This window comes from Dermacentor albipictus, chromosome 6 (assembly GCF_038994185.2).
Source record: "Dermacentor albipictus isolate Rhodes 1998 colony chromosome 6, USDA_Dalb.pri_finalv2, whole genome shotgun sequence".
In the NCBI taxonomy this organism is placed as follows: Eukaryota; Metazoa; Arthropoda; class Arachnida; order Ixodida; family Ixodidae; genus Dermacentor; species Dermacentor albipictus.
Window position 1 is genome coordinate 131518466 of NC_091826.1, and position 24799 is coordinate 131543264.

At 47.2% G+C, this 24799-nt stretch overlaps 1 protein-coding gene across 5 annotated transcripts in view; it reads left to right on the forward strand.

Annotated features, from left to right (window-relative positions):
- LOC135918618 (uncharacterized) overlaps positions 1 to 24799 on the forward strand; it is a 440383-nt gene that overhangs the window by 113013 nt on the left and 302571 nt on the right. For 3 of the 5 annotated variants that reach the window (XM_065452238.1, XM_065452236.1, XM_065452237.1), the window contains one exon: positions 3186 to 3201. The exons of 1 other annotated variant lie outside the window; for it this stretch is intronic. In XM_065452238.1, the coding sequence (XP_065308310.1) occupies positions 3186 to 3201 (16 nt within the window). Of the gene's footprint in view, positions 1 to 3185; positions 3202 to 6263; positions 6354 to 24799 lie in introns of those variants that run through there. One more of the 5 variants, XM_070521095.1, reaches the window with a different exon arrangement.

Sequence of the window (24799 nt, forward strand, 5' to 3'; positions counted from 1 at the left end):
AATTGGCCAAGATACACATACTCTTTTTTAGAGGCTGATTGGCGATCATGAATTATTGTTCTCTTGTCGGGCTACCGAACATTATCTTTGCATGCTACATATTGATCTTCAACCCTACTCTTTCACTTTCTCGATGAAGGTATTCAATCGTTTGTCGTAGTTCGTCCTCAGTGTTGCTGAGCAGGACAATGTTACCTGCAAAGCAAATGTTGCTGTAATATTCACCGCCATTCCTCCCTGCTGTCTAATAGCTTCAATATATCTTTCAAGCATGCTGTGAAAAGCAATGTCGAGATTTTGTCTGCTTGCCTGACCCCCGCCCCCCCTTTTTTTAAAAGCAACGTTCTATTTTTTTTTACAACCAAGGTAGCTGTAGAACCTTTGTACATATTTGTCAAGATGAATATTCAAGTTTGCCTCCTGTACATCTTGATAACACAATGGTTTTATGAATTCTGGTATTTGTTGAATCGTATACCTTTTCATAATCTATAAGAGCCAGATAGAGTGGTTGACCGTACTTGGCAGATTTCTCAATTACCGGACTGATGACATGCACGTGATCCTTTATAGAATATGCCTTAGAGAGGGCACAACACGCAATTTTCGATCATAATCTATATGGTGTAAAATATTCCTTCTTCGTTCAAGAACACCTTGGCAAAACTCGAGCGCATCCAGCTAGCACGTAATTTGTAATTGAATATTTTATGTTACACTCGAGCGCGGGGGGGGGGGGGAGGGGATAGCAGTCGAGGAACATCATAGGCTGCATACTTGTGAGCGAGAATGTTTATTCTGGCACAGAATTCGTGTTTCATCCATGCACGCATACGGCAAACATTGCTTTGTTCAGCTTGTCGTTGGAATTGTTCACCTTGCAGCGGCTGAAACAATGCCACAGCGGTGGCGCCTATGTAGCCTTTTGGGGTGAAAGAGCGAACGGTGCAAGCAGAGTTCCGTATCGTACGTCAGGTTCCCCAAGGAGTCCGCTTCGGAGATGAATGGGGGCAGGAAGGACTGGCGCTCACCTGACGCTTTTGTTTAGGTTTTGGAACGGTTGGCGCTAGACCACTACAACGACAATTTGCGCGTGCTCGCCGAGTTTGGAACACTCGTGAAGAAGCTGCGGCCAGACGCGATGCCTACCGTGTTGGCACACCGACCCATCTAGCAGGCGATAAGTACCCCGGCCAGGTTTGCTATCTTTTTTACCGATATCCGGCGCAATAAAGCAAGTTCAAGTGATGGTTCAGCCAACGCGTCATCGTGCAAACTCCTTGCTTCATGGACACATGTGCGCCAGCATTTGTTTACATACGCCGCACGGAACTACAAAGTGAAAAAATAAATAACTGGGAACACGCGGCAGATAAAAACAATCGTAGTTCTGTTGAGTACAAATCCGAGATAAATGCGCGCCAGCAGACAATCTACGCGCGCAACCGTTTGCATTGTGTGAAATAGCACTAGGGGTCTTCCGTGAACGGCTGGCTAAGGAGTGCTGTACGCATGAAATAACAGTGCGGTAAGGCATCAGCAGCATTTCGCGCAGCACCAATATCGACATGGTGTGTTTACCACGTTTACTACGCTGTCGTTTTCCGTGCCCTCCACCCGCCGTGGTTGCTTAGTGGTCATGGTGTTGGGCTGGTGAGCACGAAGTCTGGAGATCCAATCCCGGCCATGGCGGCCGCATTTCGATGGGGGTGAAATGCGACAACACCCCTGTACTTAGATTTAGGTGCAACGTTAAAGAACACCAGGTGGTCGAAATTTCCGGAGTCCTCCACTACGGCGTGCCTCATAATCAGAAAGCGGTTTTGGCACGTAGAACCCCATAAATTTTTTCCGTGCCCTCCAACACGTGCTCGCGTTGGCTTTGCGGCATGGCTCGTGCGCTCATATTTCCGATGCCACGTTTCGTCACTGAGCTGGCGGCGATGAGGTCCAAGTCAAAATGCGTAGTGTCATTGCTGCTTCTGCTGGTCAGATTCGTCGCTTGCTTGACGATTCATATTGAAAACAGCGCCAAAAAACACGGACAACGAAGGACACAGGACGAGTGCTGTCCTGTGTCCTGCTTCTGCGCTCGTCCTGCGTCCTGTGTACAGCGCTCATCCAGTGTCCTTCCTTGTCCGTGCTTTTTGGCACTGTTTTAAATATGAATGTTCCATACCAACTAGCTCGCACCCAAACCCTTCTGAATTGCTTGATGAGGCGAAGATGACGCTATAGAAAACATGCCACGCGGTATCTAGAGCTAATAGGGCAACCGACTGCAGCTATGCTCCGCCCTCACGTGGTGTGGTGGCTGATTTTGTAGCAGATGCTAGCTCGGTTGCATGCAGCAGATCACGTCAGATATGGCTTCGCAATATGGCGGCGGGTTCCGGAGGGCAGGGCTTAGAGCCGCCTAGTTCTCGTTCATATTTTAGACAGAAATATGCGTTTACCGCCCAGTTTTTACACACCTATATCTATAATAGACCCTCTACTACAATTTCTCGCGGAAAACCGGAAAACCACAAAATATTGGGTGACCGTGTCATGCCCCCCTTAATGAAGCCTGCCTGTTCTCTTGGTTGATCAAAGTGTTGCCTTGATTCCGTTCGTATTTATCTTGGTGAATGATTTATACAGTACTGAATTTTAGCTAATGAGCCTCAAGTGCTTCACTTCTTTAACGTCACTCTTCGAAATGGATTAGTGTAATATTCGCACGTAAGACCTGGCCCGTTTTGTGCACTGTGCGCAGTGGTGAACGTAAACAAAAGATCCGCGATTGGAACCCAAAAGTCGCTATGTGCCATTCATACGGAATATCGTAAGTATGCTCACCACTCTGTCAATGGCAAAATGAAGGTTTGTGGATGTGCAAATGAAATCTCGAATATCCAATGGAATTGCAAATTCACCTATACTTAACGCATCGATCACAGCGATTGTCTTTCAATGCTCGTTTTAAACAACATTGTCGCATACCACTGCCTTCTGCTTTGAAGAGTGGTGAGTTTAAGGCCAGTGAATCTGGCTATTTCACCCTTTTCCTTTTCCTCTAACACTTGGTTATTTTGCAAATTTTGACTTTCTAATAAACAAACTTTGAATCTCGTAAGGAAACAGACGCACTGCCCCTTGCTTTGTTTCTTTTTCTGTTCTCACCGTTTCGTTCTCACTTGCAGAGGAAGCCCCGCAGAAGTAAGTAACAAGGCTATTCCGCTGATCTGCTCAATAGTTTATATGCGATAGTACGTCTAACTGAAGAAATGCTCTAAAAAATAGCGGCTGGAGTGCAGAGTGCAGCCATAAAATGCGAAATTTTTCTAATGCACAAGCCTTTCTATGCCTACCCTAAGAGATAGCCCGTCCGTCACGTAAGATCAATAACTAAAATTATTGCATAAAGAAACTGAAATAAAATCGAAAAGATGAACTTTCGCGGTGCGAGTTTTCTACCTACGACCATACGCTCAGAAGCAGAGGGTCTTGCGCACTCGGCTAAGCAACCACGTGAGCTGATAGTCAATATATCTCAACCATATGAATGAGTTGTATGAGCGGTACAAAACAAACGTCAAAGAACAGTTTGTATGAAGGCTCTAATGAAAGATTTGGTGAAGAGAAATTGAATTAATGTCTAGGACCCCATGTAGTGCCGACTTGAAGCATTGTAGACAACAAGAAAATTCTGATCAGCGAAAATTCAATGCCAAACATGCGATATCTCCGATTCGTTTCGGGGGTCGCGGGATGCGCCGTTCGTCGGGGCTGTCCTTCGCCGATCGAAATACCACCGACCATTGAAGGTTCAATGTAAGGTTCTTGTGAGAATATTGCGCACGCAAGACCAACCTTGGCGCAAATAACAGACAGAGACATTTCTAGCCAAATGTCATCTGTTCACACTACCCTCTCATGAACGAGAATAACATATATTTACAACACAGGAACACTCTCAAGAAAACACCGTGATAGCAGGCAGGAATGAATAAGCAGGACGTGATCAACGTTGTAGAGTCGCTCTAATTATTTCGCTCCTCTGCACTTTAATGACGCGGTACGTCATAGTGTTCCCGTGATTGTGTAAACACGGATTCCCCAAAAGAATTGCATCGGCCTAGACAATGGGATAGTTGCCGGCAGTGGAAGAATCGCAGAGCCCCTCCTCGATGTTCTCATAAACGCCACGTTTCGCAGTCGCGAGCACCACCCTCAGCGAACAGGTCGCAGCTACATTCTCCGCTAGACGCCTGTATAGGGCCGAGTGCAGCGGTCGATGGGGCCTGGGTCTTCTCGCCGGACTGGCCGGGCAGCTCGACCGTCGTCCATCCACGCCCGCGGAACAGTCCGGACCCATGGACCAGCAGCACCTGGATCGGATAGGGGCGCTCGGTCGCCGTCTTGCGAACCCGCAACGCCTCCTTGTCGCCAGCGTTCAGAGCCTCGCACTGCGCGTTCTCCTACGCCCGTGCCTTGCCCTATTCTTTGTTTTTAGCATTCGCTTTTAGGCGGATGGATGGTTGCTATGATCGCCCCTTCAAAACAGGGCGGCGAGCAAAAGAAATCTGATATATCAGTTATATATAGCTTTCTTACCCACTATTCGGAACATGGCATTTGTTCACCTCCATTTGTGAAGTCCCTAATTATCGGCCTCCAAACTTCCAATCGGCTCCTAATTATTTTTGTAATGGACCCGTTTACTTCCCCCCTGCTATCGTAGAACCCAAGGGCTTTCAGGGGGCCCGAGGAGCCTAAACCGACCGCTGGGTGTAAATATTCGCCGCCTATTAAAACATATTCGAACGTTTCCGTTCCTTTGCAGCAGCAAGCACCTGCTTCTTCCTTAGTGTACGCTTTATAACTACGCGTAGTAAGGCATCCTGCTCTCACTTCGAATAGTAAAGAGATTCCCTTTGAGTTATCTTAACAGTTTCTTTCTTGATATCATTTTTTCCTCTTAGGTACGTACTCAAAGCAGGTTTCTTTTCCATTGTCGTCATCCGCGAGATTGCCTCAGCCTCTTTGACGTTCTTTCTTGCCAGGTGATGTAGTATAGCGCTCGCACATTTGCTGGTCAAATTCCTCGTGCTTTTCCTCCACTGAGAAGGAAAGTTCTTTTTCTGTACAAAGATCTGAATACTCTAGGAACCCATTTACTGCCTTCAATATTTCTAAGTCATTCTTGAACGGTAATTTTGCCCTGAGTTTCCCTCACTTCAAAGCTTGTCCAGCCAATATCACCCTGAACAGCTTCATTTATAGTGTTTGCGTGAGCACCCAATGCGAGGTGCCCCACTGACCTTTGGTTGCCATCGAGTGCTGATTGTGCGCCGGACTTCACGCAAAGAACCGCATTTCCAAATGTAAGTCCTGGAACGATTACACTTCTCCCCATATCCAGGGGAATATTCCCTTTTAATTTTGCCGCCACGTGTCTTTTTTTTTGGGCTGTTGCTTGTTCCTTTTTGGGTTATTGCAGTCGTCGAGAACCTCTCACAAGTACAACGTCGAGCGCATATCACAGAGGGCTCATGCGCTTCGGATCACGCAGCAGAGACAGATAAGCAGTCAATGACTTCATAAGGATGATAAGGAGTCATGAGGGGTTATATGGGTCTCATTACTACCGATAATAGTTCGACGTGGATGGATAAGGTGCTAAAGAGCAATAAGGTCTTACAATAGTAGGATCAATTCTGATAATGGTAATAAGCACTGATAAAGGTTTATAAGGTTTGGATCAAGTCAGCTAAGAGAGATAAGGACCCATAATAGTTGACAAGGATCACATGTCTGACAAGGCTGATAAGAGATAAGGAAAGATAAGGGCCGGATATTTTCCGATAATGTGGATAACCACTGATAGCGGTTGATAACAGCTTATACTGGTCAGATCAGGTTTCATAACAATAATAGTGACACCTGGCAGCGTGAACGTGAGCGAATAGCACATTGCTTACGCGTAGTTAGACAACTCCCAGATGAGTTTCTGCGGGAAACTTTCCCAATGCATAAGTAACATGAACGTGCACTTGCGCATACTAACGAGCAAATTTCGTATGGTAAAATCCTTTCTGACCTATTATCCGTGAGACGCATTTTATGACTTTTTTTCGTATGTCTCGTTCGTTACCGGAGCATCGGGACAAGCAGGCTACAGTGACGGCATTCCATGCAACGTTGCGTAGCCTGTATTGTGGTGGAATACAGTGGACCGCCTTAAAACACCTTCAGCTTTCGCGGCCGCGCTAAACGGGAAGAGCGCGGCACGAATGCGCGGACGAAACCGAAATGGGACGAGCATTGATGAGGCTTACCACGGACTACCGACTAGCCCGGTCAGGCAAGTGCCGTTGCATGTTTGCGACACTTTAAATTGCCCTACAGAATAAAATTGCAGATGATAACGTTAATTCTTAGTGGTCGAATAGAATATTGCAGTTGCGCTTTTCCACAACCACTACAACCAACGTCTTGGTCGTTTTTTTTTTCTGCTCTACATACTCTTATTCTTTTTTTTTAATTATGGGGTTTTACGTGCCAAAACCACTTTCTGATTATGAGGCATGCCGTAGTGGGGGACTCCGGAAATTTCGACCACCTGGGGTTCTTTAACGTGCACCTAAATCTAAGTACACGGGTGTTTTCGCATTTCGCCCCCATCGAAATGCGGCCGCCGCGGCCGGGATTCGATCCCGCGACCTCGTGCTCACCAGCCCAACACCATAGCCACTACTCTTATTCTTCTCTGGGACTACATCAGAGGTCGAGGGATCCTTGGATGATTGGCTGATACCGTCGCGCACATTTGATTGATCCGGACAGTTGGTATGGAAATCCAACAGAGTCACAGAGGACAAGCGCATTATTTTCTTACACAATGTCTTCGATGTATCCGATCAGCGGTCCTTGTATAGCTGTTTGTTTGTAATCCTCCATGAAGTTTCCCACCATCGATTTCACTTTTCACCCTTGTAACCAAGACATTCCTCTTAATTGTATTGACACGTGTACTTATCTTAATCGGGTGACCATGTTTCGCCGCCTAACAAATGTTATCGCACGGCGAGGGACGTGCCTGCGTGTATCCGAAGTTTCTGGAAAGTTGTCGATGCTTCTACCCGGCTGTTTGTTGTCGCCGAACCTTATGTTATCTGATTTCATTACCTGACACGAATGGTGCAGAACTTTGTGGAAGGCACGCGGGTTCCAACGATTAGTCTGGAACATTCGACGATTGATGTATAAAAGCCGACGCGCTTGACCCGTTGATCACAATTTCAATGATCGCCGACCGTGTTCGCCGCTATCGTTGCGCTATCGTTGCCCAATAAAAGTTAGTGTTGTCTTTCACAGTATTGCTACTCTGTTCTTCAACGTCACCACCACATGACAGTATAGTCGATCAGTAGACGTTGGTGGCTATAGATGACGCCTTCTACGCCTGTGGGTGTCCGGATTTAACAGCCCGTCCCATGAATCCTAGGAGCAGTAGCTTCATGTGAGGGAGTTTGTGTAACATACTTGAAGAAAATGTATGAAAGCCTCTAACCTTACAGCTAGAATAGAATTGGAAGAACTTTCGAAGTTAATCAACAACCGTAAGACAGCTGATGTAAGGAACTATAATATGGATAGAATTGGACATGCTCTAAGGAACGGAGGAAGCCTAAAAGCAGCGAAGAAGAAACTAGGAATGGGCAAGAATCATACGTATGCGTTAAGAGAAAAAGCCGGCAATATCATTACTAGTATGGATGAGATAGTTCAAGTGGCTGAGGAGTAAAAAAAGGGTGTTGCAGTAAAACACGCTATGGGGCTAGTTGGTGCATAGCTTTCGAAAAATGAAGCGCCAACGGTAACGGCACACAAAGAAGGAACAAAAGACCGGACAAAGCACTACTTGCAACTGTTTATGGAAATCAAAGGTGGCTGATTATATAGCCATGGAGAGAAGGACGAAAAAAGAGGGACACTGATTATGTCAATACGCACGTGCGAGAACACTGAAGGCATATTCTAAAGGAATCGCGATTAATCAAAATGTAGAACTTATCTAAACAATGCTTTCATTGTTATAAGTGTTCGGGGTGCTCACGCAGGCGTCCCCTCTTTTCTTAATCTGGTTTGCCTCCAACAATTCACGTGCCACAGAATCTTTACTTGTAAACATGATTGTTGTGTCGTGAAGCCTTGCTTCACATACTTGTTTCTTCACATTCCCGCAGGCCTTGCAATGAAGCGGCAAGTTTGAACCATAACTGTTTTTCAATGAAAGCTTATGCTCCCGCAGGTGTTCATTGATACATTGGCCAGTTTGGCCGATGTACTCTTTCCCACACTTGAGTGGTATGCGGTATACTACCCCTTCTTCACACTTCACAAAAGGTTTCGTATGTTTAATAGAGCACCCTACTTTCTTCGAGTCATCAGAACCAATCGGGCGGCACAAAGTAGCAAGCTTTCGGGCCGCGGAAATAACCGCAGGGATTTTGTATTTCATGGAGACGTGTTTAAGATTATGTGCCACTTTATGAGAATATGGTATCGCCACTGGCTTAGTTTTCTTTTCGAATGTTTGACATTCTTCACTGCTTCTTTTTCTTTCTTTTTCCACCTTATTCAAAAGCGCCTCTGAAAATGCGCTTAAAACCAAACCAGGAAAGCCAGCCTTCCTCAACTTCAAGATCTGTTCGCCAAAGCTTGCTCGGGCCTTATGAGAGCACGATGTTTTGAGAGCGGACTCGAGGCAAATAGTTGCAATCGCACGTTTTACAGTTTTGGAGTGCGTAGAATAATACGGCAACAATTCCTTGCGGGCACGGGGTTGGTACATCCAGCAGGAACCTTCGCCAGTAAGGGTTATGTCAATATCTAAAAACTGTAAGCTGTTGTCCTTGGCTAGTTCAAAAGTAAAATCTAAGCCTTTGCCTTGCTGTTTAAAATCAGATAAAATGTCCTGCACAGAATGCGAGTGAGTTATGGTAGATCGTTCCGTCAGTAAAATAAAGAAATCATCAACATACCTAAAAACCTTGAGCACTTTGCCTGCATCAAACACCTAGGATAGCGCTCTATCGATGCCCACAAGTAAAATGTTGCCAAGTACGGGAGCCACTCACGACCCAGTACATATTCCTTTCTTTTGCACATAAAACGGACCTTGAAAAGAAACAGCGGTTCAACACAAATAAAACACCAGGAGTGCTATGAAGTTATCCACAGAAATTCCCGCGCTATTCTGAAAGGATACCTGCCCGTTCATACTTCATTTCATTTTTTCGTCATTTATTTACCTTAAGGACCGCACTAGGGGGTATTACATAAGGGGTGGGTGTACATAAAAAATAAAGCACTCAAATTTGTGACAACAGGTACTCAGTCACATTGGAAGAAAAAGATGATGGACAGGTGAGAACGACGATATTGCGAGGAAGGCTGTTCCAGTCTTTGGCTGCACGAGGAAAAAAAGATGCTGAAAAATTAACAGTTCTCATACGTGTACGGGAAACTTGCAGTTGGTGACCAGTGCGAGGAGATATGTATGCGGGCGGTGTTATATAAGGGGCACTGTTAAGTGATGAATGGTAAGGCTTATAGAATAGACAAAGTGTTGCTATGCGTCGGCGGAGGCGTAAAGCTTGCAGCTCAGATTCTGCTTTGAGGGCGGTAACACGGACTTCATGAGAATAAGATGAGTGAATGAATCTGGCCGCACGATCTTGTACCGCTTGAAGCTCATCTACGACGCATGCTTGATGTGGGGACCATATGGGTGAGGCATAATCTAGTTTTGAACGGATAAGTGACTTATAGGCTAGTTATTTAATGTGTTTGGGAGCGTTACGAAGGTTACGTTTCAGAAAACCGAGAGTTCTATTTGCCGATGATATGATGCTTGTAGTATGAGCATGCCATCAGATATCATTGGTCAAAGTAACGCCTAAGTATTTAAACGATGTTACTGTTTGCATTGGTTCGTTAGCAGTTATGTACGGGAATGCAACAGGGTGCTTTTGGCGAGTAATGGAAAGAAGTTTACATTTAGTCGGATTAAGGGTCCATTCCTGGACACGGTCTAGATCATGATGAAGTTTTGCTGCGTTGCAATGGTTAGAAACTGATCGGTAAATTACACAGTCGTCAGCGAACATTCGGATTTGGCAAGGTAAGTGTAGAGGCAAGTCGGTAATATATATTAGAAATAGGAGAGGACCGAGAACAGAACCTTGGGGTACACCAGATGTTACAGGACCAGGGTCAGAAGTATGATTATAACATAGACGCGTTGGGACAGGTTAGACAAGAATTCCTTGATCCAAATCAGAATCTTCTGGTAGAAGCTTAACTGGTTTAGTTTTAAAAGCAATCGTTGATGCGGCACTTTATCAAACGCTTTTACGTAATCTAAGAAAATGGCATCAGTTAGTATGTTGGTGTCGAGGTTAACATGCAAGTCATGAACGAAAATGGCCAGTTGGGTCTCACATGCGAAGCATTTTCGAAAGCCAGATGGATGAAAAAAGTTATTTTTATCGAGAAATGCCATGATATTAAAATAAATGACATGCTCCATGATTTTGAACGGGACGCTTGTTAATAGTATGGGGCATTTATTCAGTTGGGAATCTTTTTTACCAGATTTGTAGACAGGAACAACCTTCCCCACTTTCCGATCATTTGGCAAGTGACCTACAGAGAGTGAATGCGAAAACGAAATACACAGATACGCTGTAATGGTATGTCTGGTGGTCTTTAACCACTTGGAATTGATTTCGTCAACGCCTGTCTATGAAGAAAGCTTAATGTTATCTAATAAAGATAAAATTTCATCATGAGTTATTGTGATAGCAGGCATAGTAGACAGAGTTCTAGCCGGTGTCGTAGGCAGAGATGTGCTGTGTCCCTTTGTGAAAACTGTGCTAAAAGCAATGGTAAAGTTGTTAGTGCATTCGAGGTCCCCGACGGTTTCTCCCAATTCGTTGGTCAGAGTGATAGCGCGCGATTCGATAGGGTTGATGACCTTGCAAAATTTTCTCGGGTTATCATTTAACAGTTTTGTCAAATCGTTGTTGAAAAATTTGAACATAGAATTTCTCACAGCAATCAGGTAGGCATTTTCGGCAGTATAGTACCGCTGCCACGCATTAGACGAGGCTCTCAGCTTAGCAGCACGAAAGAAGCGCTTTTTTCTGCCTTCTAATGTTTTTAGTGTCTTAGTGAACCATGGCGTTTGGTGGTTTTCACGGAAAGTAATTTTAGGAATGAATTTGTTGGCCAAGTCCTGTATTTTGTATTTGAATACCTCCCAGCTCTCCTGGAGAGGCATGCTGTAAAATTGGGCTTCAAATAAAGGGAACAAAATTCTAATCTCGTTGTTAATTGCGTCATAGTTACCTTTTCCATATAGAAGGATAGTTTTTTTGCGTTTTTCGCGCCGTTCAAGGCAGAACAAAAACTCGGCGTGGATAACTTTGTGATCACTAATTTCTTGAAGGTAAGTTATATGTGATAAGCTCTCAGGATTCGTAGTTGGTATAAGATCCAAGATATTAGCACTGACGCCAGCAACACGCGTTGGTTCCCTTACTAACTGAGTGAGATTGTCATTCAGACATACTTCTATAAAATCATTTTATTCTCCATGGTTCGAACCTGTTGAGCTAGTTTCTGCCAGTCGATACCGCGATAATTGAAATCTCCCAACAGCAATATATGGAAATTTGGATATGCAATACCGAGATCACTCAGAATATTCTTCAGCTCACTTGAAAAGTTAGGTGAAGTATGCGGAGCCCTGTAGCGAACACCAAGCAGAACGGATTGCGCCGATGAGTGAAAAATTAACCGTAACCTTTCTAGATCAGAACCGATGTTTAATGGTGTGCACAATAAATTAATGCCCACAGCAATCAAGACACCGCCCCCTCGAGTGCATCTGCGGTCATTTCTGAAAACTTGGAGACCTGTCAAACCAGCAAGTACTTCTGTATCACTGACATCAGGTGTAAGCCAGGTTTCGGTTAATTTCAGTTTCATTCATTTCATTTATTTACATTAAAGACCCCACTAGGGGGTATTACATAAGGGGTGGGTGTACATAAAAAATAAAATACTGTAAAGGAGATTTATTAGGGTTTGTAGTGACTGCTGGTTCTACGATGCACCGAGCAGTTCCCGAGCTCGAGCTTCTGCTGCGCGCTTGATGCTGCCGATGCTGCTGACCCAGTGCGCACGTTCGTTATCTTCCTTACAATGGCCCCGTGGAAATAAAGGAGCCGTCCTGGTGACTTAGTTTTCTGGAAGGGCGGTAGAATGGTGATACGGCTTGAGACGTTGAAAAAGAACGACTTCGCGGCTACGAATCGCATGTTGGACGGCGGCGTTAGCGGCTCAATCAGGTAATTCACGGGTGATGTTCTCTCGAGAACGTGGTATGGCCCGTCGTACTTCGGAAGGAGTTTTGAAGCTAGCCCAGGCGTGCGGTGTGGCACTAACAACCAGACGAGAGCGCCCGGGAGAAAAGTGGGAGTCGAGTTCTGGGCATCGTGAACGGCTTTTTGACGGTTCTGGTCGTCCGAGGTGAATCAATGGGCCAGCTGGCGACAGTCCTCGGCGTGTTTGGCGGCTTCCGAGATCGGGAGGCATTCGGATTGGTCTGGCCGGTAGGGCAGAATGGTATCGATTGTGTTCGAAGGATGACGGCCGTAAAGAGGGTAAAAGGGTGAGAATCAGGTAGTGGCATAGGTGACAAACGGAAGAACGAGGTCCCAATTAGAGTGATCAGGTGAAACATACATGGCGAGCATGTCACCAAGACTTCGATTAAAGCGTTCCGTAGTACCGTTAGTCTGTGGGCGATAAGCAGTGCATTTACGATGAACAATAGCGCATTCAGCAAGCAGTTGTTCGATGACTTCAGATAAGAAGGCGCGGCCTCGGTCGCTTAAATATTCACGTGGACCTCCATGACGAAGGAGAAAACGGTGAAGTATAAAATTGGCGACCTCCTGTGCTGTAGCATTTGGTAGAGCAGCGGTCTCCGCATAACGGGTTAAGTGGTCTACCGCAACGATTATCCACCTGTTGCCGGTAGGAGTCACCGGAAGTGGCCCGTAGAGATCTATGCCCCCGCGATCAAAGGGTCGGGATGGGCATTGTAAAGGCTGGAGTTCACCGGCGGAGGTGTGTTGTGGCGCTTTCCGGCGTTGGCACTCATGACAAGAGCGGACGAATGTTCGAACGAAATTGTACATTCCCCGCCAGCGATAGCGGTGTCGAAGTCTGTCGTAGGTTTTGAAGACTCCCGCGTGGCCACACTGAGGGTCGACGTGGAACGAGCAGCAGAGCTCTGATCGCAAGGTTCCCGGAATGACGAGTAACCAGGTGCGTCCCTCTGGGGCATAGTTGCGTCGATACAGTAGCTGTTCGCGAATCGCAAAATGAGGCACTTGGCGCCGAAGCGTACGTGACGCTGGAACTTTCGACGTATCCGAGAGAAGGTCGAGCAGAGATGCAGTCCAGGGATCATTACGCTGTGCAGCAGCGATAGTGTCAACGTCCAGAGAGGATAATGTGCTCTCGCAGGAAGAGTCGTGACTGGCCTTCGGGGGAAGCGGTGATCGGGATAGCGCGTCAGCGTCGGAGTGCTTTCGCCCGTAACGGTAAACCACGCGAATGTCATATTCTTGGATTCGCAATGTCCAGCGGGCAAGGCGGCCGGATGGATCTTTGAGCGTGAACAGCCAACATAGTGCGTGGTGGTCGGTAACTACGTCAAACGATCAGCCGTATAAATATGGGCGAAACTTGCCAAGCGCCCACACAATGGCCAAACACTCCTTTTCTGTAACGCTGTAATTTGTTTCCGCCTCGGTTAACGTGCGACTCGCGTATGCGACGACGTATTCTGTGTGGCCAGGTTGACGCTGTGCCAACACAGCGCCAAGGCCTACACCGCTTGCATCGGTATGGATTTCGGTTGGCGCTTGAGGGTCAAAATGGCGAAGAATGGATGGCGCCGTGAGAAGACGGCGCAAGGTTGCGAAGACGTCGTCACACTCAGGAGACCATGATGAGAGATCTCGAGCGCCACCAAGGATCTGCGTGAGAGGCGATATAATTGACGCAAAGTTTCGAACGAATCGTCGGAAGTAAGAGCAGAGGCCGATAAAACTGCGTAGCTCTTTCAAAATGGTAGGTTTTGGGAACGCAGTAACAGCACGTAGCTTCTCGGGATCCGGGCGAATGCCCTCCTTTGACACGACATGGCCTAAAATTGCACCAACCGTAGCAAAAGTGAGTGGTGTAGTCACGACATCTTGCTGGTGAACAGCCGGCAGCGCTTCCGCGACCTCTTCATGGATCACGTTACGGAGATGAGACGGCAAAGGGCTGGCAGACTCCTGAGTAACGGACACCACAGATAGCTGTCGTGCAATTTCTTCGCGGACGAAATCTTTGATTTCGGTTATCAGGGAGGCTTGTTCTGGGCCGGTGGTCAGGCTGCAGAGTGACGTCGCATTTGGTGTGGGTGTGGTGTGTCGCCTTGTCAGAGCTCGATGCTTACGCAACTCATCATAGCTCTGGCACAAGCTGATGACGTCGCCAACATTGCGTGGGTCCTTGGCCAGAGGCATCTGGAACGCGTCATCATCGATTCCCTACATGACGTGCTTGATTTTTTCCGCTTCCGTCATGGCAGCGTTCACGCGCCTGCAAAAATCTAACATGTCTTCTATATAGCTGGTGAATGTCTCACCCGTGTCCTGTGCACGTGTACGCAAACGCTGCTCGGCTCGGAGTTTCCTCACGGCGGGTCGGTCAAATACTTCTGTAATCGAAGTCTTGAACGCCGACCACGTTCGGATATCCCTCTCGTGATTTTGTGCTTTCGTGAACCAGAGACTGGCCACGCCCGCGAGATAAAATGATACGTAAGCCAGTTTATCTGAGTCATTCCATTTGTTATGAACGCTCACCCGCTCGTAGAACGACAGCCACTCTTCAATGTCATTGTCGTCGGTTCCGCTGAAGATGGGAGGCTCCCGCTGGCGAACGGTGCCAGCGCAAGGGACGGGTGGCGATGGAAGAGTCTGCTGGTCGGCGTCCGGCATGGCAGAGGGTAGCGTCCGAGAACGGAGTTCCAGGATGGTAGAGTGGAACATTACCCAGCACCTCCACCACTTGTAAAGGAGATTTATTAGGGTTCGTAGCGACCGCCGGTTCTACGATGCACCGAGCAGTTCCCGAGCTCGAGCTTCTGCTGCGCGCTTGATGCTGCCGATGCTGCTGACCCAGTGCGCACGTTCGTTATCTTCCTTACAATACTCAAATTTGTGGCAACAGGTACTCAGTCACATTGGCAGAAAAAGATGATGGACAGGTGAGAACGGCGATATTGCGAGGAAGGCTGTTCCAGTCTTTGGCTGCACGAGGAAAGAAAGATGCTGAAAAATTAACAGTTCTCATACGTGCACGGGGAACTCGCAGTTGCAGTAAAACTTGCAGTTGCAGTAAACTTGCAGCAGCAGTAAAAGTGGGCTGCTGTTTGAAGAAATCGTGATGTTAGACACGAGTTCACGCTTAGGTAGAAAACTGCGAATATTTTTGAATATGGCAGATAATGAAAGATTATTTCTTGGCATGGTTTGAGGGCGGGCAATCACATTTTTCCGGGCGGACGATTGCTATAACACTTCTCTTACAGTTTCAGATACGCTATCAAGCACGTAGCGCTTCGGTCCGATGTTTAGGGCTTGTAGCACAGATTAAATGGGGCAGATTGCTTTCTGGCAACTGCAAGGAGCTGGCTGCGAGCAATTCGAACTGCACAAGAAAAATCTTCACCAATACTATAATTGGTACCTTTTAGTTTCCGGGCGCTCGACAGGACAGTTTCTTTTGTTTTGAAAAATGAGAATTTTGTTATTATTGGACGGGGTTTGTCGTTCGAATGAGGTCCGAGACGATGGGCGCGCTCTATCTCTTTTGTGTCGATGTGTATATCTAAATGCTGGCGGCAATGTTTAATGTTAAGTTTTTCTCATTGTGCGTATGATTCAGATGTAATTTCAGGGAGTCCGCAAAATACCAAATTGTTCCGTCGCGTTCGGTTTTCCGCATCATCAAAACGTGCCTCAAGTTTTTAAATTAGGCGAGTAGCTTTAGTTGCGTCGGCGCGAAGAACTTCTGTGTCTGTTTTAAGTGTTACAAGGCTTTCGTAATGGCTCTCAAGTTCGGCCATACGTTTGGCGAGGTCAGATACATTTCTGTCTGTCGCTAATAACTGAGATTTTAGATCTTGAACTTCAGAAATAAGCTTGGACTGGACAGTAGATTACTTCTTTAGCTCTGCGACGATAGCTGCAGTATCCGGACTGGGGTTAGTTTCTATATCACCGGAAAGTAGGAGTAACAGGGGAAAATGACATGAAAACAATCAGCAAGAACAGCGTTAAGGCACTGTGGGCTCGGCAGCTGTACTAAGAAGTATTTGTTAGACTTTTTGGCAAAGAGGCTGAAACGTTCACCAACCTGCATTACGAAGACGAAAGGATTAGTGGCCTGCGCAGTGGCAAAACCGCCAAGCCCACAAAGTGCCACTGGTGGCTGCTCTTGTTTTATGGCTGGCCCTAGTAGTGATGTTGGATGCGATGGCGCTTCCCATTCTGCTGCGAGGGGAGATAATCCAAGAACGAGTGTGTCGTTCCAAAGACGGGTGAAGCGATGGCAGTAGCTCGTTGACGGGCGCCTAATAAATCCACGCTGAAATGGGTTGGTAAATATGAAGGTGCGGTCAGTGGCGTAGTCGCCAGTCCCGGAAGGAAAATACACGCGATGACTGGTCCGAGCACCTGCATTACGAAGACGAAAGGATTCGTTGCCTGTGCAGTGGCAAAGCCGCCAAGCCCACAAAGTGGCACTGGTAGCTGCTCTTGTTTTATAGCTGGCCCTAGTAGTGATATTCGATGCGATGGCGCTTCCCATTCTGCTGCGAGGGGCAGATAATCCAAGAACGAATATGTCGTTCCGAAGACGGGTGAAGCTATGGCAGTAGCTCTTTGACGGGCGCCTGATACATCCACGCTGAGATGGGTTGGTAAATATGAAGGTGCGGTCAGTGGCATAGTCGCCAGTCCCGGAAGGAAAATACACGCGATGAATGGTCCGAGCACCTGCATTACGAAGACGAAATGATTAGTGGCATCCGCAGTGGCAAAGCCGCCAAGCCCACCTGAATGCAGCTTAGGACTGCAGCTAACAATTCTTTTTGCGGGATAGAATAAAAGGTATCAACAACATCTATTGAAAACAAGCATCCTAGCGACTTGGTCTCACGTAAAAAAGCTATGATATCAAGGCTGTTCTTTACCATGAACGAGCCATCTATACCCAAGGTGTTAAGCTGCTTTTGAAGGTAACGGCTAACGTTGTTTTCCCTGGAACCTCTTTCACTCACAATACATCTGAACGTTTAGTAAAGCAATGAAGGGGGCTAGTTGGTGAACGTTCATGGTTATATTGCGCTCAGTTTTACAAAGACGATATTAAGAAAGGACAGGACGTGGACGGACGTAGCGCAAACTACCAACTGTTTAATAATGTTAAATAACGCGCTTATATACAAGGAGATATGGCGCGAGGGGGAGGGGGTATAAAAGATATGACAAGTTCACGGAATGTGATCATAGTTCGGGTCAGGCATACATGGTTCACTGGCACCCGTTCGCCCTGGCAAACTCAACCTCAGCTTTGATAAGCGCGATGGACGGAGTGCTTACGCACATTTCTTTTTCTTTTGCTATCGCAAGCGCCTCCCATATTTCTCGCTCCGTTTTTGTTTTTGCCAGCTTCTGACAGCACCCAGCAACCTGGCTGCACATTGCAAACAATGCAAATGCTCTCCGCTTCTAGAAAGCGCCACAGTCATTGGCAAATCAAAAACAAAAACGGAGCGAGAAATATGGGAGGCGCTTGCGATAGCAAAAGAAAAAGAAATGTGCGTAAGCACTCCGTCCATCGCGCTTATCAAAGCTGAGGTTGAGTTTGCCAGGGCGAACGGGTGCCAGTGAACCATGTATGCCTGACCCGAACTATGATCACATTCCGTGAACTTGTCATATCTTTTACACCCCCTCCCCCTCGCGCCATATCTCCTTGTATATAAGCGCGTTATTTAACATTATTAAACAATTGGTAGTTTGCGCTACGTCCGTCCACGTCCTGTCCTTTCTTAATATCGTCTTTGTAAAACTGAGCGCAATATAACCATGAACATCTGAACGGTACACCATCTTTGTGCGTTTTTGCAATACAGAATGCGTTTAAACAGTTTTCCCTACATTTCTGGACGCCATTAGCTAGTTTCTGTAGGGCGTGGTCTTCACAACAAGATATGCCATGGCTCTTTTCCTTACATGGCTTCATTTTCGTTACCTTGAAATTCCTCTGGATGGCTTGTAGAGCTCTTCCATTAAACATTCCTGACGGCATGGCTACAAACCCTGCTGCTTTGTTGGCCTGCAGCAGTCGAAGGTCATTGTCCTCGAAAAAATTCACGCTACGTTTTGTGGGGGTCCTTGGACGAGTTCCTTAGTCAGACGCAATTCTGGTCAGGCTGTCAACCCCGTCCAGAAGACACCTTTCCTTGTCCTCTGGAGTGGCTTTGTTGGAAATCCTTCTATTCAAGGAAAGAAGCTCATGTGGCGGGATCCTCGCCTCGGAGCTGAACTTTACGCCTTTCTTGAGGACGTCAGCGATGTTTTCCGGGATGAAGGCTCCCCCGAGAACTTGCAGTGCCATGCTGCTGGCTTTGTTTGTTTGGCCTCCTTTGGAAAGAATGGCTAGGGTCTTACGCCATAAACATTCCGTGTTCTGAGCTGCAAGCTTCCGAAGGGACTGCAGCTTAGTACTTGCATTGTTCACTGGATCCAGCGAAAAGCATACCAAGAGAAGGCAGTCGTAGAGCAGGCGGACCTGTCGCCATGTCTCAGAACGTAGTATCCGGCACGTTCTTTTCACATGCCCAGCAGAAAGTCTAACGCAACCGAACAGAGCGGTGAATTCTGTAGGCGCAAGTCCCTTCCTAATGCAGTATCCTAGCGTTCTCGCTCGACACGTTGCAAGGGCGATATGGCAGACCTCCACCGAAGGATTCGGCGCACTGGAAGGTAGACATAGAAAGGCGCCCACTGTAGAAGAAAGGTATTTCAGTAAAACACGTTGTGGGGCTAGTTGGTGCATAGCTTTCAAAAAATGAAGCGCCAACAGTAATGGCACACAAAGAAGGAACAAAAGATAGGACAAGGCGCTACTTGCAACTGTTTATTGAAGTCAAAAGTGGCTGATTATATGGCCATGGGGAGAGGGGGACAAAAAGAGAGGGACAAAGTGGGCTCTACAGTGGCGCCCCTTTCTATGTGTACCTTCCAGTGCGCCGAATCCTTTGGTGGTGGCCTGCCATATGGCCCTTGCGACGTGTCGGGTGAGAACACTAGGATACTGCATTAGGAAGGGACTTGTGCCTACAGAATTTACCGCTCTGTTCGGTTGCGTTAGACCGAACAGAGTGGTGAATGGGCCCGAGGCCCAAGCAAACTTGGGCCTTCGGCCCTTAAGGCCCAAGAAAACTTTGACGATCAGTTGTGAAGTTGAGGAAGGCTGGCTTTCCTTGTATGGTTTTAAGCGCAGTTTCGGAGGCGCTTTTGAAAAGGTGAAAAAAAGGAAGAAAGAAGAAGCAGTGTAGAATGCCAAACATTCGAAAAAAAACTAAGCCAGTGGCGATACCGTATTCTCATCAAGTGGGGCATAATCTTAAAGACGTCGTCGTGAAATACAAAGTCCCTGCGGTTATTTCCGCGGCCCGAAAGCTTGCTACTTTGTGCCGCCCGATTGGTTCTGATGACTCGAAGAAAGTAGGGTGCTCTATTAAACATACGAAACCTTTTGTGAAGTGTGAAGAAGGGGTAGTATACCGCATACCACTCAAGTGTGGGAAAGAGTACATCGGCCAAACTGGCCAATGTATCAATGAACACCTGCGGGAGCATAAGCTTTCATTGAAAAAGAGTTATGGTTCATACTTGCCGCTTCATTGCAAGGCATGCGGGAATGAGAAGAAACAAGTATGTGAAGCAAGGCTTCATGACACAACAGTCATGTTTACAAGTAAAGAATCTTTGGCGCGTGAATCGTTGAGGCAAACCAGATTAAGAAAAGAGGGGACGCCTGTGTGAGCATCCCGTCTCTGAACATTTATAACAATGACAGCATGTTTTTAGATGAGTTTTACATTTTGATTAATCGCGATTCCCTTAGAATATATCTTCAGTGTTCTCGCACGCGCACATTGACAGAATCAGTGTCCCTCTTTTTTCGTCCCCCTCTCCCCATGGCTATATAATCAGCCACCTTGGACTTCAATAAACAGTTGCAAGTAGCGCCTTGTCCCGTCTGTTCTTCCTTTTTTGTATGCCGTAGCCTTCCGCCCTTCATTTTTGGAAGGCAAAGGAGTTCTACAGAGATTTATACAGTACCAGTGGCCCCCACGTCGATAATGGAAGAGAGAATGGTCTAGAGAAATTTGATATACTACAAGTAACGCCAGAAGAAGTAAAGAAAGGCTTGGGAGCTATGCAAAGGGGGAAGGCAGCTGGGGAGGATAAGGTAACAGCAGAATTGTTGAAGGATGGTGGGCACATTGTTCTAGAAAAACTGGCCACCCTGTATATGCAAAGTCTCATGACTTCGAGCGTAGCGGAATCTTGGAAGAACGCTAACTATATCCTTATCCATAAGAACGGAGACGTCAAAGACATGAAAAATTATAGACCAATCGGCTTACTGTCCGTTGCCTACAAAGTATTCACTAAGGTAATTGCAAACAGAATCAGGAACACCTCAGACTTCCGTCAACCAAAGGACCAGGCAGGATTCCGTAAAGCCTACTCAACAATAGACCATATTCGCAATATCAATCTGGGGATAGAGAAATGTGGGGAATATAACCAACCCTTAAAATAGCTTTCATTTATTACGAGAAAGCATTTGATTTATTCGAAACCTCAGCAGTCATGGAGGCATTACGCAATCAGGGTGTAGACGAGCCGTGTGTAAAAATACTGAAAGATATCTATAGCGGCTCAACAGCCACCGTAGTCCTCCATAAAGAAAGCAACAAAATCCCAATAAGGAAAGGCGTCAGGCAGGGAGATACCATTCCTCCAATGCTATTCACAGCGTGTTTGCAGGAGGTGTTCAGAGACCTGGATGTGGAAGAATTGGGGATAAGAGTTAATGGAGAATACCTTAGTAACTTGTGATTCGCTGATCATATGGCCTTGCTTAGTAACTCAGGGCACCAACTGCAATACATGCTCACTGAGCTGGAGAAGCAAAGCACAAGGGTAGGTCTAAATAATAATCTGCAGAAAACTAAAGTAATGATTAACAGTCTCGGAAGAGAAAGCAGTTTACGATAGGTAGCGAGGCACTGGAAGTGGTAAGGGAACACATTTACTTTAGGACAGCTACTGACGGCGGATCCGGACCATGAGACTGAAATAATCATAAGAACAAGAATGGACTGGGGTGTGTTCGGCAGGCATTCTCAGATCATGAACAGCAGGTTGCCATTATTCCTCAAGAGAAAAGTGTATAATAGCTGCGTCTTACCAGTACTCACGTATGGGGCAGAAACCTGGAGGCTTACGAAAAGGGTTCTACTTAATTGAGGACGACGCAACGAGCTCTGGAAAGATGAATGATAGGTGTAACGTTGAGGCATAAGAAAAGAGCAGATTGGGTGAGGAAACAAACGTGAGTTAATGACATCTTTGTTCAAATCTAGGAAAGGAAATGCGCATTGGCAGTACGTGTAATGAGGAGGGAATATAGCCGATGGCCATTAAGGGTTGCGGACTGGACTGCAAGGGGGAAGGGAAGCGTAGCAGGGGGCGGCAGAAAGTCAGGTGGGCGGATGAGATTAGGAAGTTTGCAGAGACAACATGGTCACAATTTGTACATGACCGGAGTAGTTAGAGATGTATGGCAGAGGCCTTTGCCCTGCAGTGGGCTTATTCAGGCTGATGATGAAGATGATGATGTTGAGTTGAAGAAGAACAGCCCAATAGAAAAAAGGACGAAAAAAATACATGTACAAAGGACGGGTGTCCGTCCGTTGCACCTTTCTTCGACCCGTTTTATCCGTCTTTATTTTGTCCTCGTCACTTTAACGCTATTAATTTTCAAGCGTGCAATCCTAAGTTTTTTCAACTTCACGCCGAAGAATGCACTTTGATGAGGTAGTCGGCTATCGTGTCTACTAGAAGGTGAAGAAGAACATCAAGGTCGGGAGTTCTTTGCCTTGCATTGTAATTAGGCCGGGTTGTCGGATCACGGCTGCGTCACTTTGTCCCGATGCTGTTAAGTCGCGAGATCTTTTTTGGGTGGTGGTTGTTTTGCCTCGACGCTTCGTCTTCTTCGCAGTAGCCTGCTGTTGCTGTGTCTTCGAGGTGGTTTTTGCTGGATCATCTTAGGCGCGCTGAAGGTCCTTGGCATTACGATGTGCAGCAGCCGCACATCCACCTGTTGCTGCTTTGATCTTTTTCTATATGGACTGACTGATCGAGCACGGCTTGGGATAGTGTATGGCCGGTGCTACTGCGATATGTGCCGGCCTGACGACGGCAAGCGGGAGGGTGTCAAGGCGTGCACTTCATTGCCACGGGATGTTCGGCAATGTCGCGCGGTCATTCACCATATTGTGCATGTATCGCATTGATGGCGAGCCCTCATATTCTTGTTTCGTGGTAATTCATCGGCGGTAGATGTCGTCCGCTTCTCTGCAGTGATAGCACAACGGGTGGTGTTCAGGGGCACACCTTGGGTATGTCTTGCTCCGGGACTTGTGCGTGCTCACAGGCGGTCGGCAGAACGGAGGCTGGAGGAGGAATAATTATTTATTCGAGAAAACTAAACAAAAAGATAGGATCGCTTTTTTCTCTCGTCGTGTAGCCTGCATTCATGTGGGAGGCACCTCATTCCAAGATTCCGTCTAGTTTGGCTGCCTGCCTGCCAGCCTGCCTGTCCTCCCTCCCCATGCTGAACCTTACACCCCAACTGCAGGAGGGCGGGCTGTCTATTTTGTACCCGCGCGATTAGCAGCTTTCCTGGTCGCACGGGTCCAAACTGGACAGCACGGCATCCCACTGTTCCGGTGTGAGGTTGAGGACGGGGGGAGCAGTATCGGTAAGTCGGGTCAACTCCAGGTAGTGGTACCGTCACGCGTAGGCCTCGTAGTGGGAGTATTTATAGGCATAGTCGGTGGGGTGCATAGCGTGATATAAGATGAGGTACGCGAAACTGAGTCTCAATTTTACGCCAGGCGAGGGCGTCTTCATGGCGAAGGGATTTGTGTGGAGGGGAATAAATGCAGCAGGAGAGGCGATAGTGTTGGAGGATGGTGTTATAATGATGATGTACACCGTCCACGTGTAAGACGCCGTCTTCATGTTGCGGAGCCCAGGTGGCGTAAGGATGGGCGACAGCTTGAGCTTGCAGGTTTCCGCGAGGGCTTTTGTGGCCAGGGCTCCATACAATCTCTACCTCGACGACAAAATATGGGGAAGCGTCAGGAATGAGGTGGGCTATAGCCGAGACCCGTCCTTTCATAAAAATGCTGCAGCCAGCTTGAGAGTCCGTGATGACTGTGGTGCACTTATGGGTGGGGCGGTATATGATGGTAAGTCAATGGCCACTTCCTCTGATTCTGTGATGCTTGAGCAGGTGAAGGAGGCCGCCACCACTCCATAGAAATCGACATCAATCACGCTGGCCGTTTGAGTGGGGTGGTGCACTTGGGCGGCTACGTTGGTGTACACGGTATCCAGTAGCGTACCATCACGCTTCCGAAGGGCTCGTACTCTAGCTTGACAACGGTGAGTGTGATGCGCCGGATGCATATTTCTGGGTAGCAGAAACTCGAATGCAGTTTCGTATTCTAAACGCAAGGTAGTGGCTAACTGTGTGGCCAGGGGTAAGCATGGGATATCCTAGGAGGTTGAGGACCAGGCGACCTGCTTGGGAGAGGGCAAGGCTTTCTGGTTGTTTTGTCAGGTGGGCCTCATGATTTCCCTTGCAGTACTGTGGATGCCAAAGGATTCTAACCGGAGGTCAGCAGTTTCCGGCGGGAGACCTAAGGCTTGCTTGTACACTTTCTTGACAAGCCCGTTGACATTGTCTAACTCCGCAGGCATATCTCCGTAGGGGGCCGCATAGGCCGCGTGGCTAACGACGATGGCTTGAAAGAGGCGAAGTACGAGGTCTGTTAGAAAAGTATCCGACCATTGGCCGAAGAAAAAGGAAACTGGCATGACTGAAGCGTCGCAAACCTAATCACCCTCAAAGTAGTTTCTTTGGGACTCCACACACTTCCCCCAGTGCTGATGCCACTGTCTGGAGGATTCGGAGAAGGCCTTTTTCGGAATAGAGTTTAGCTCAGCTGTCGTTGCAGCCATAATGTCCTCTCTTGTCTGAAATCGCGCTCCTTTCGATGGCCTCTTGATTTTGGGATACAGCAAGAATTAGCAGGGGGCCATATCCGGAGAGTGAGAAGGCTGTTGACCTACTGGAATCTGGGTTTTCGCCAAAAGGGTGAATCAAGTGCGAGGAATGGGCATGAACAGTGGCGTGATGGATGCGCCAATTTTCTGTTGACCACAACTCCGGTCTCTTGCGCCGCACAGCATCGCGTAGGCGTCGGAGGATATCCCTGTAGTACTCTTTGGTGATT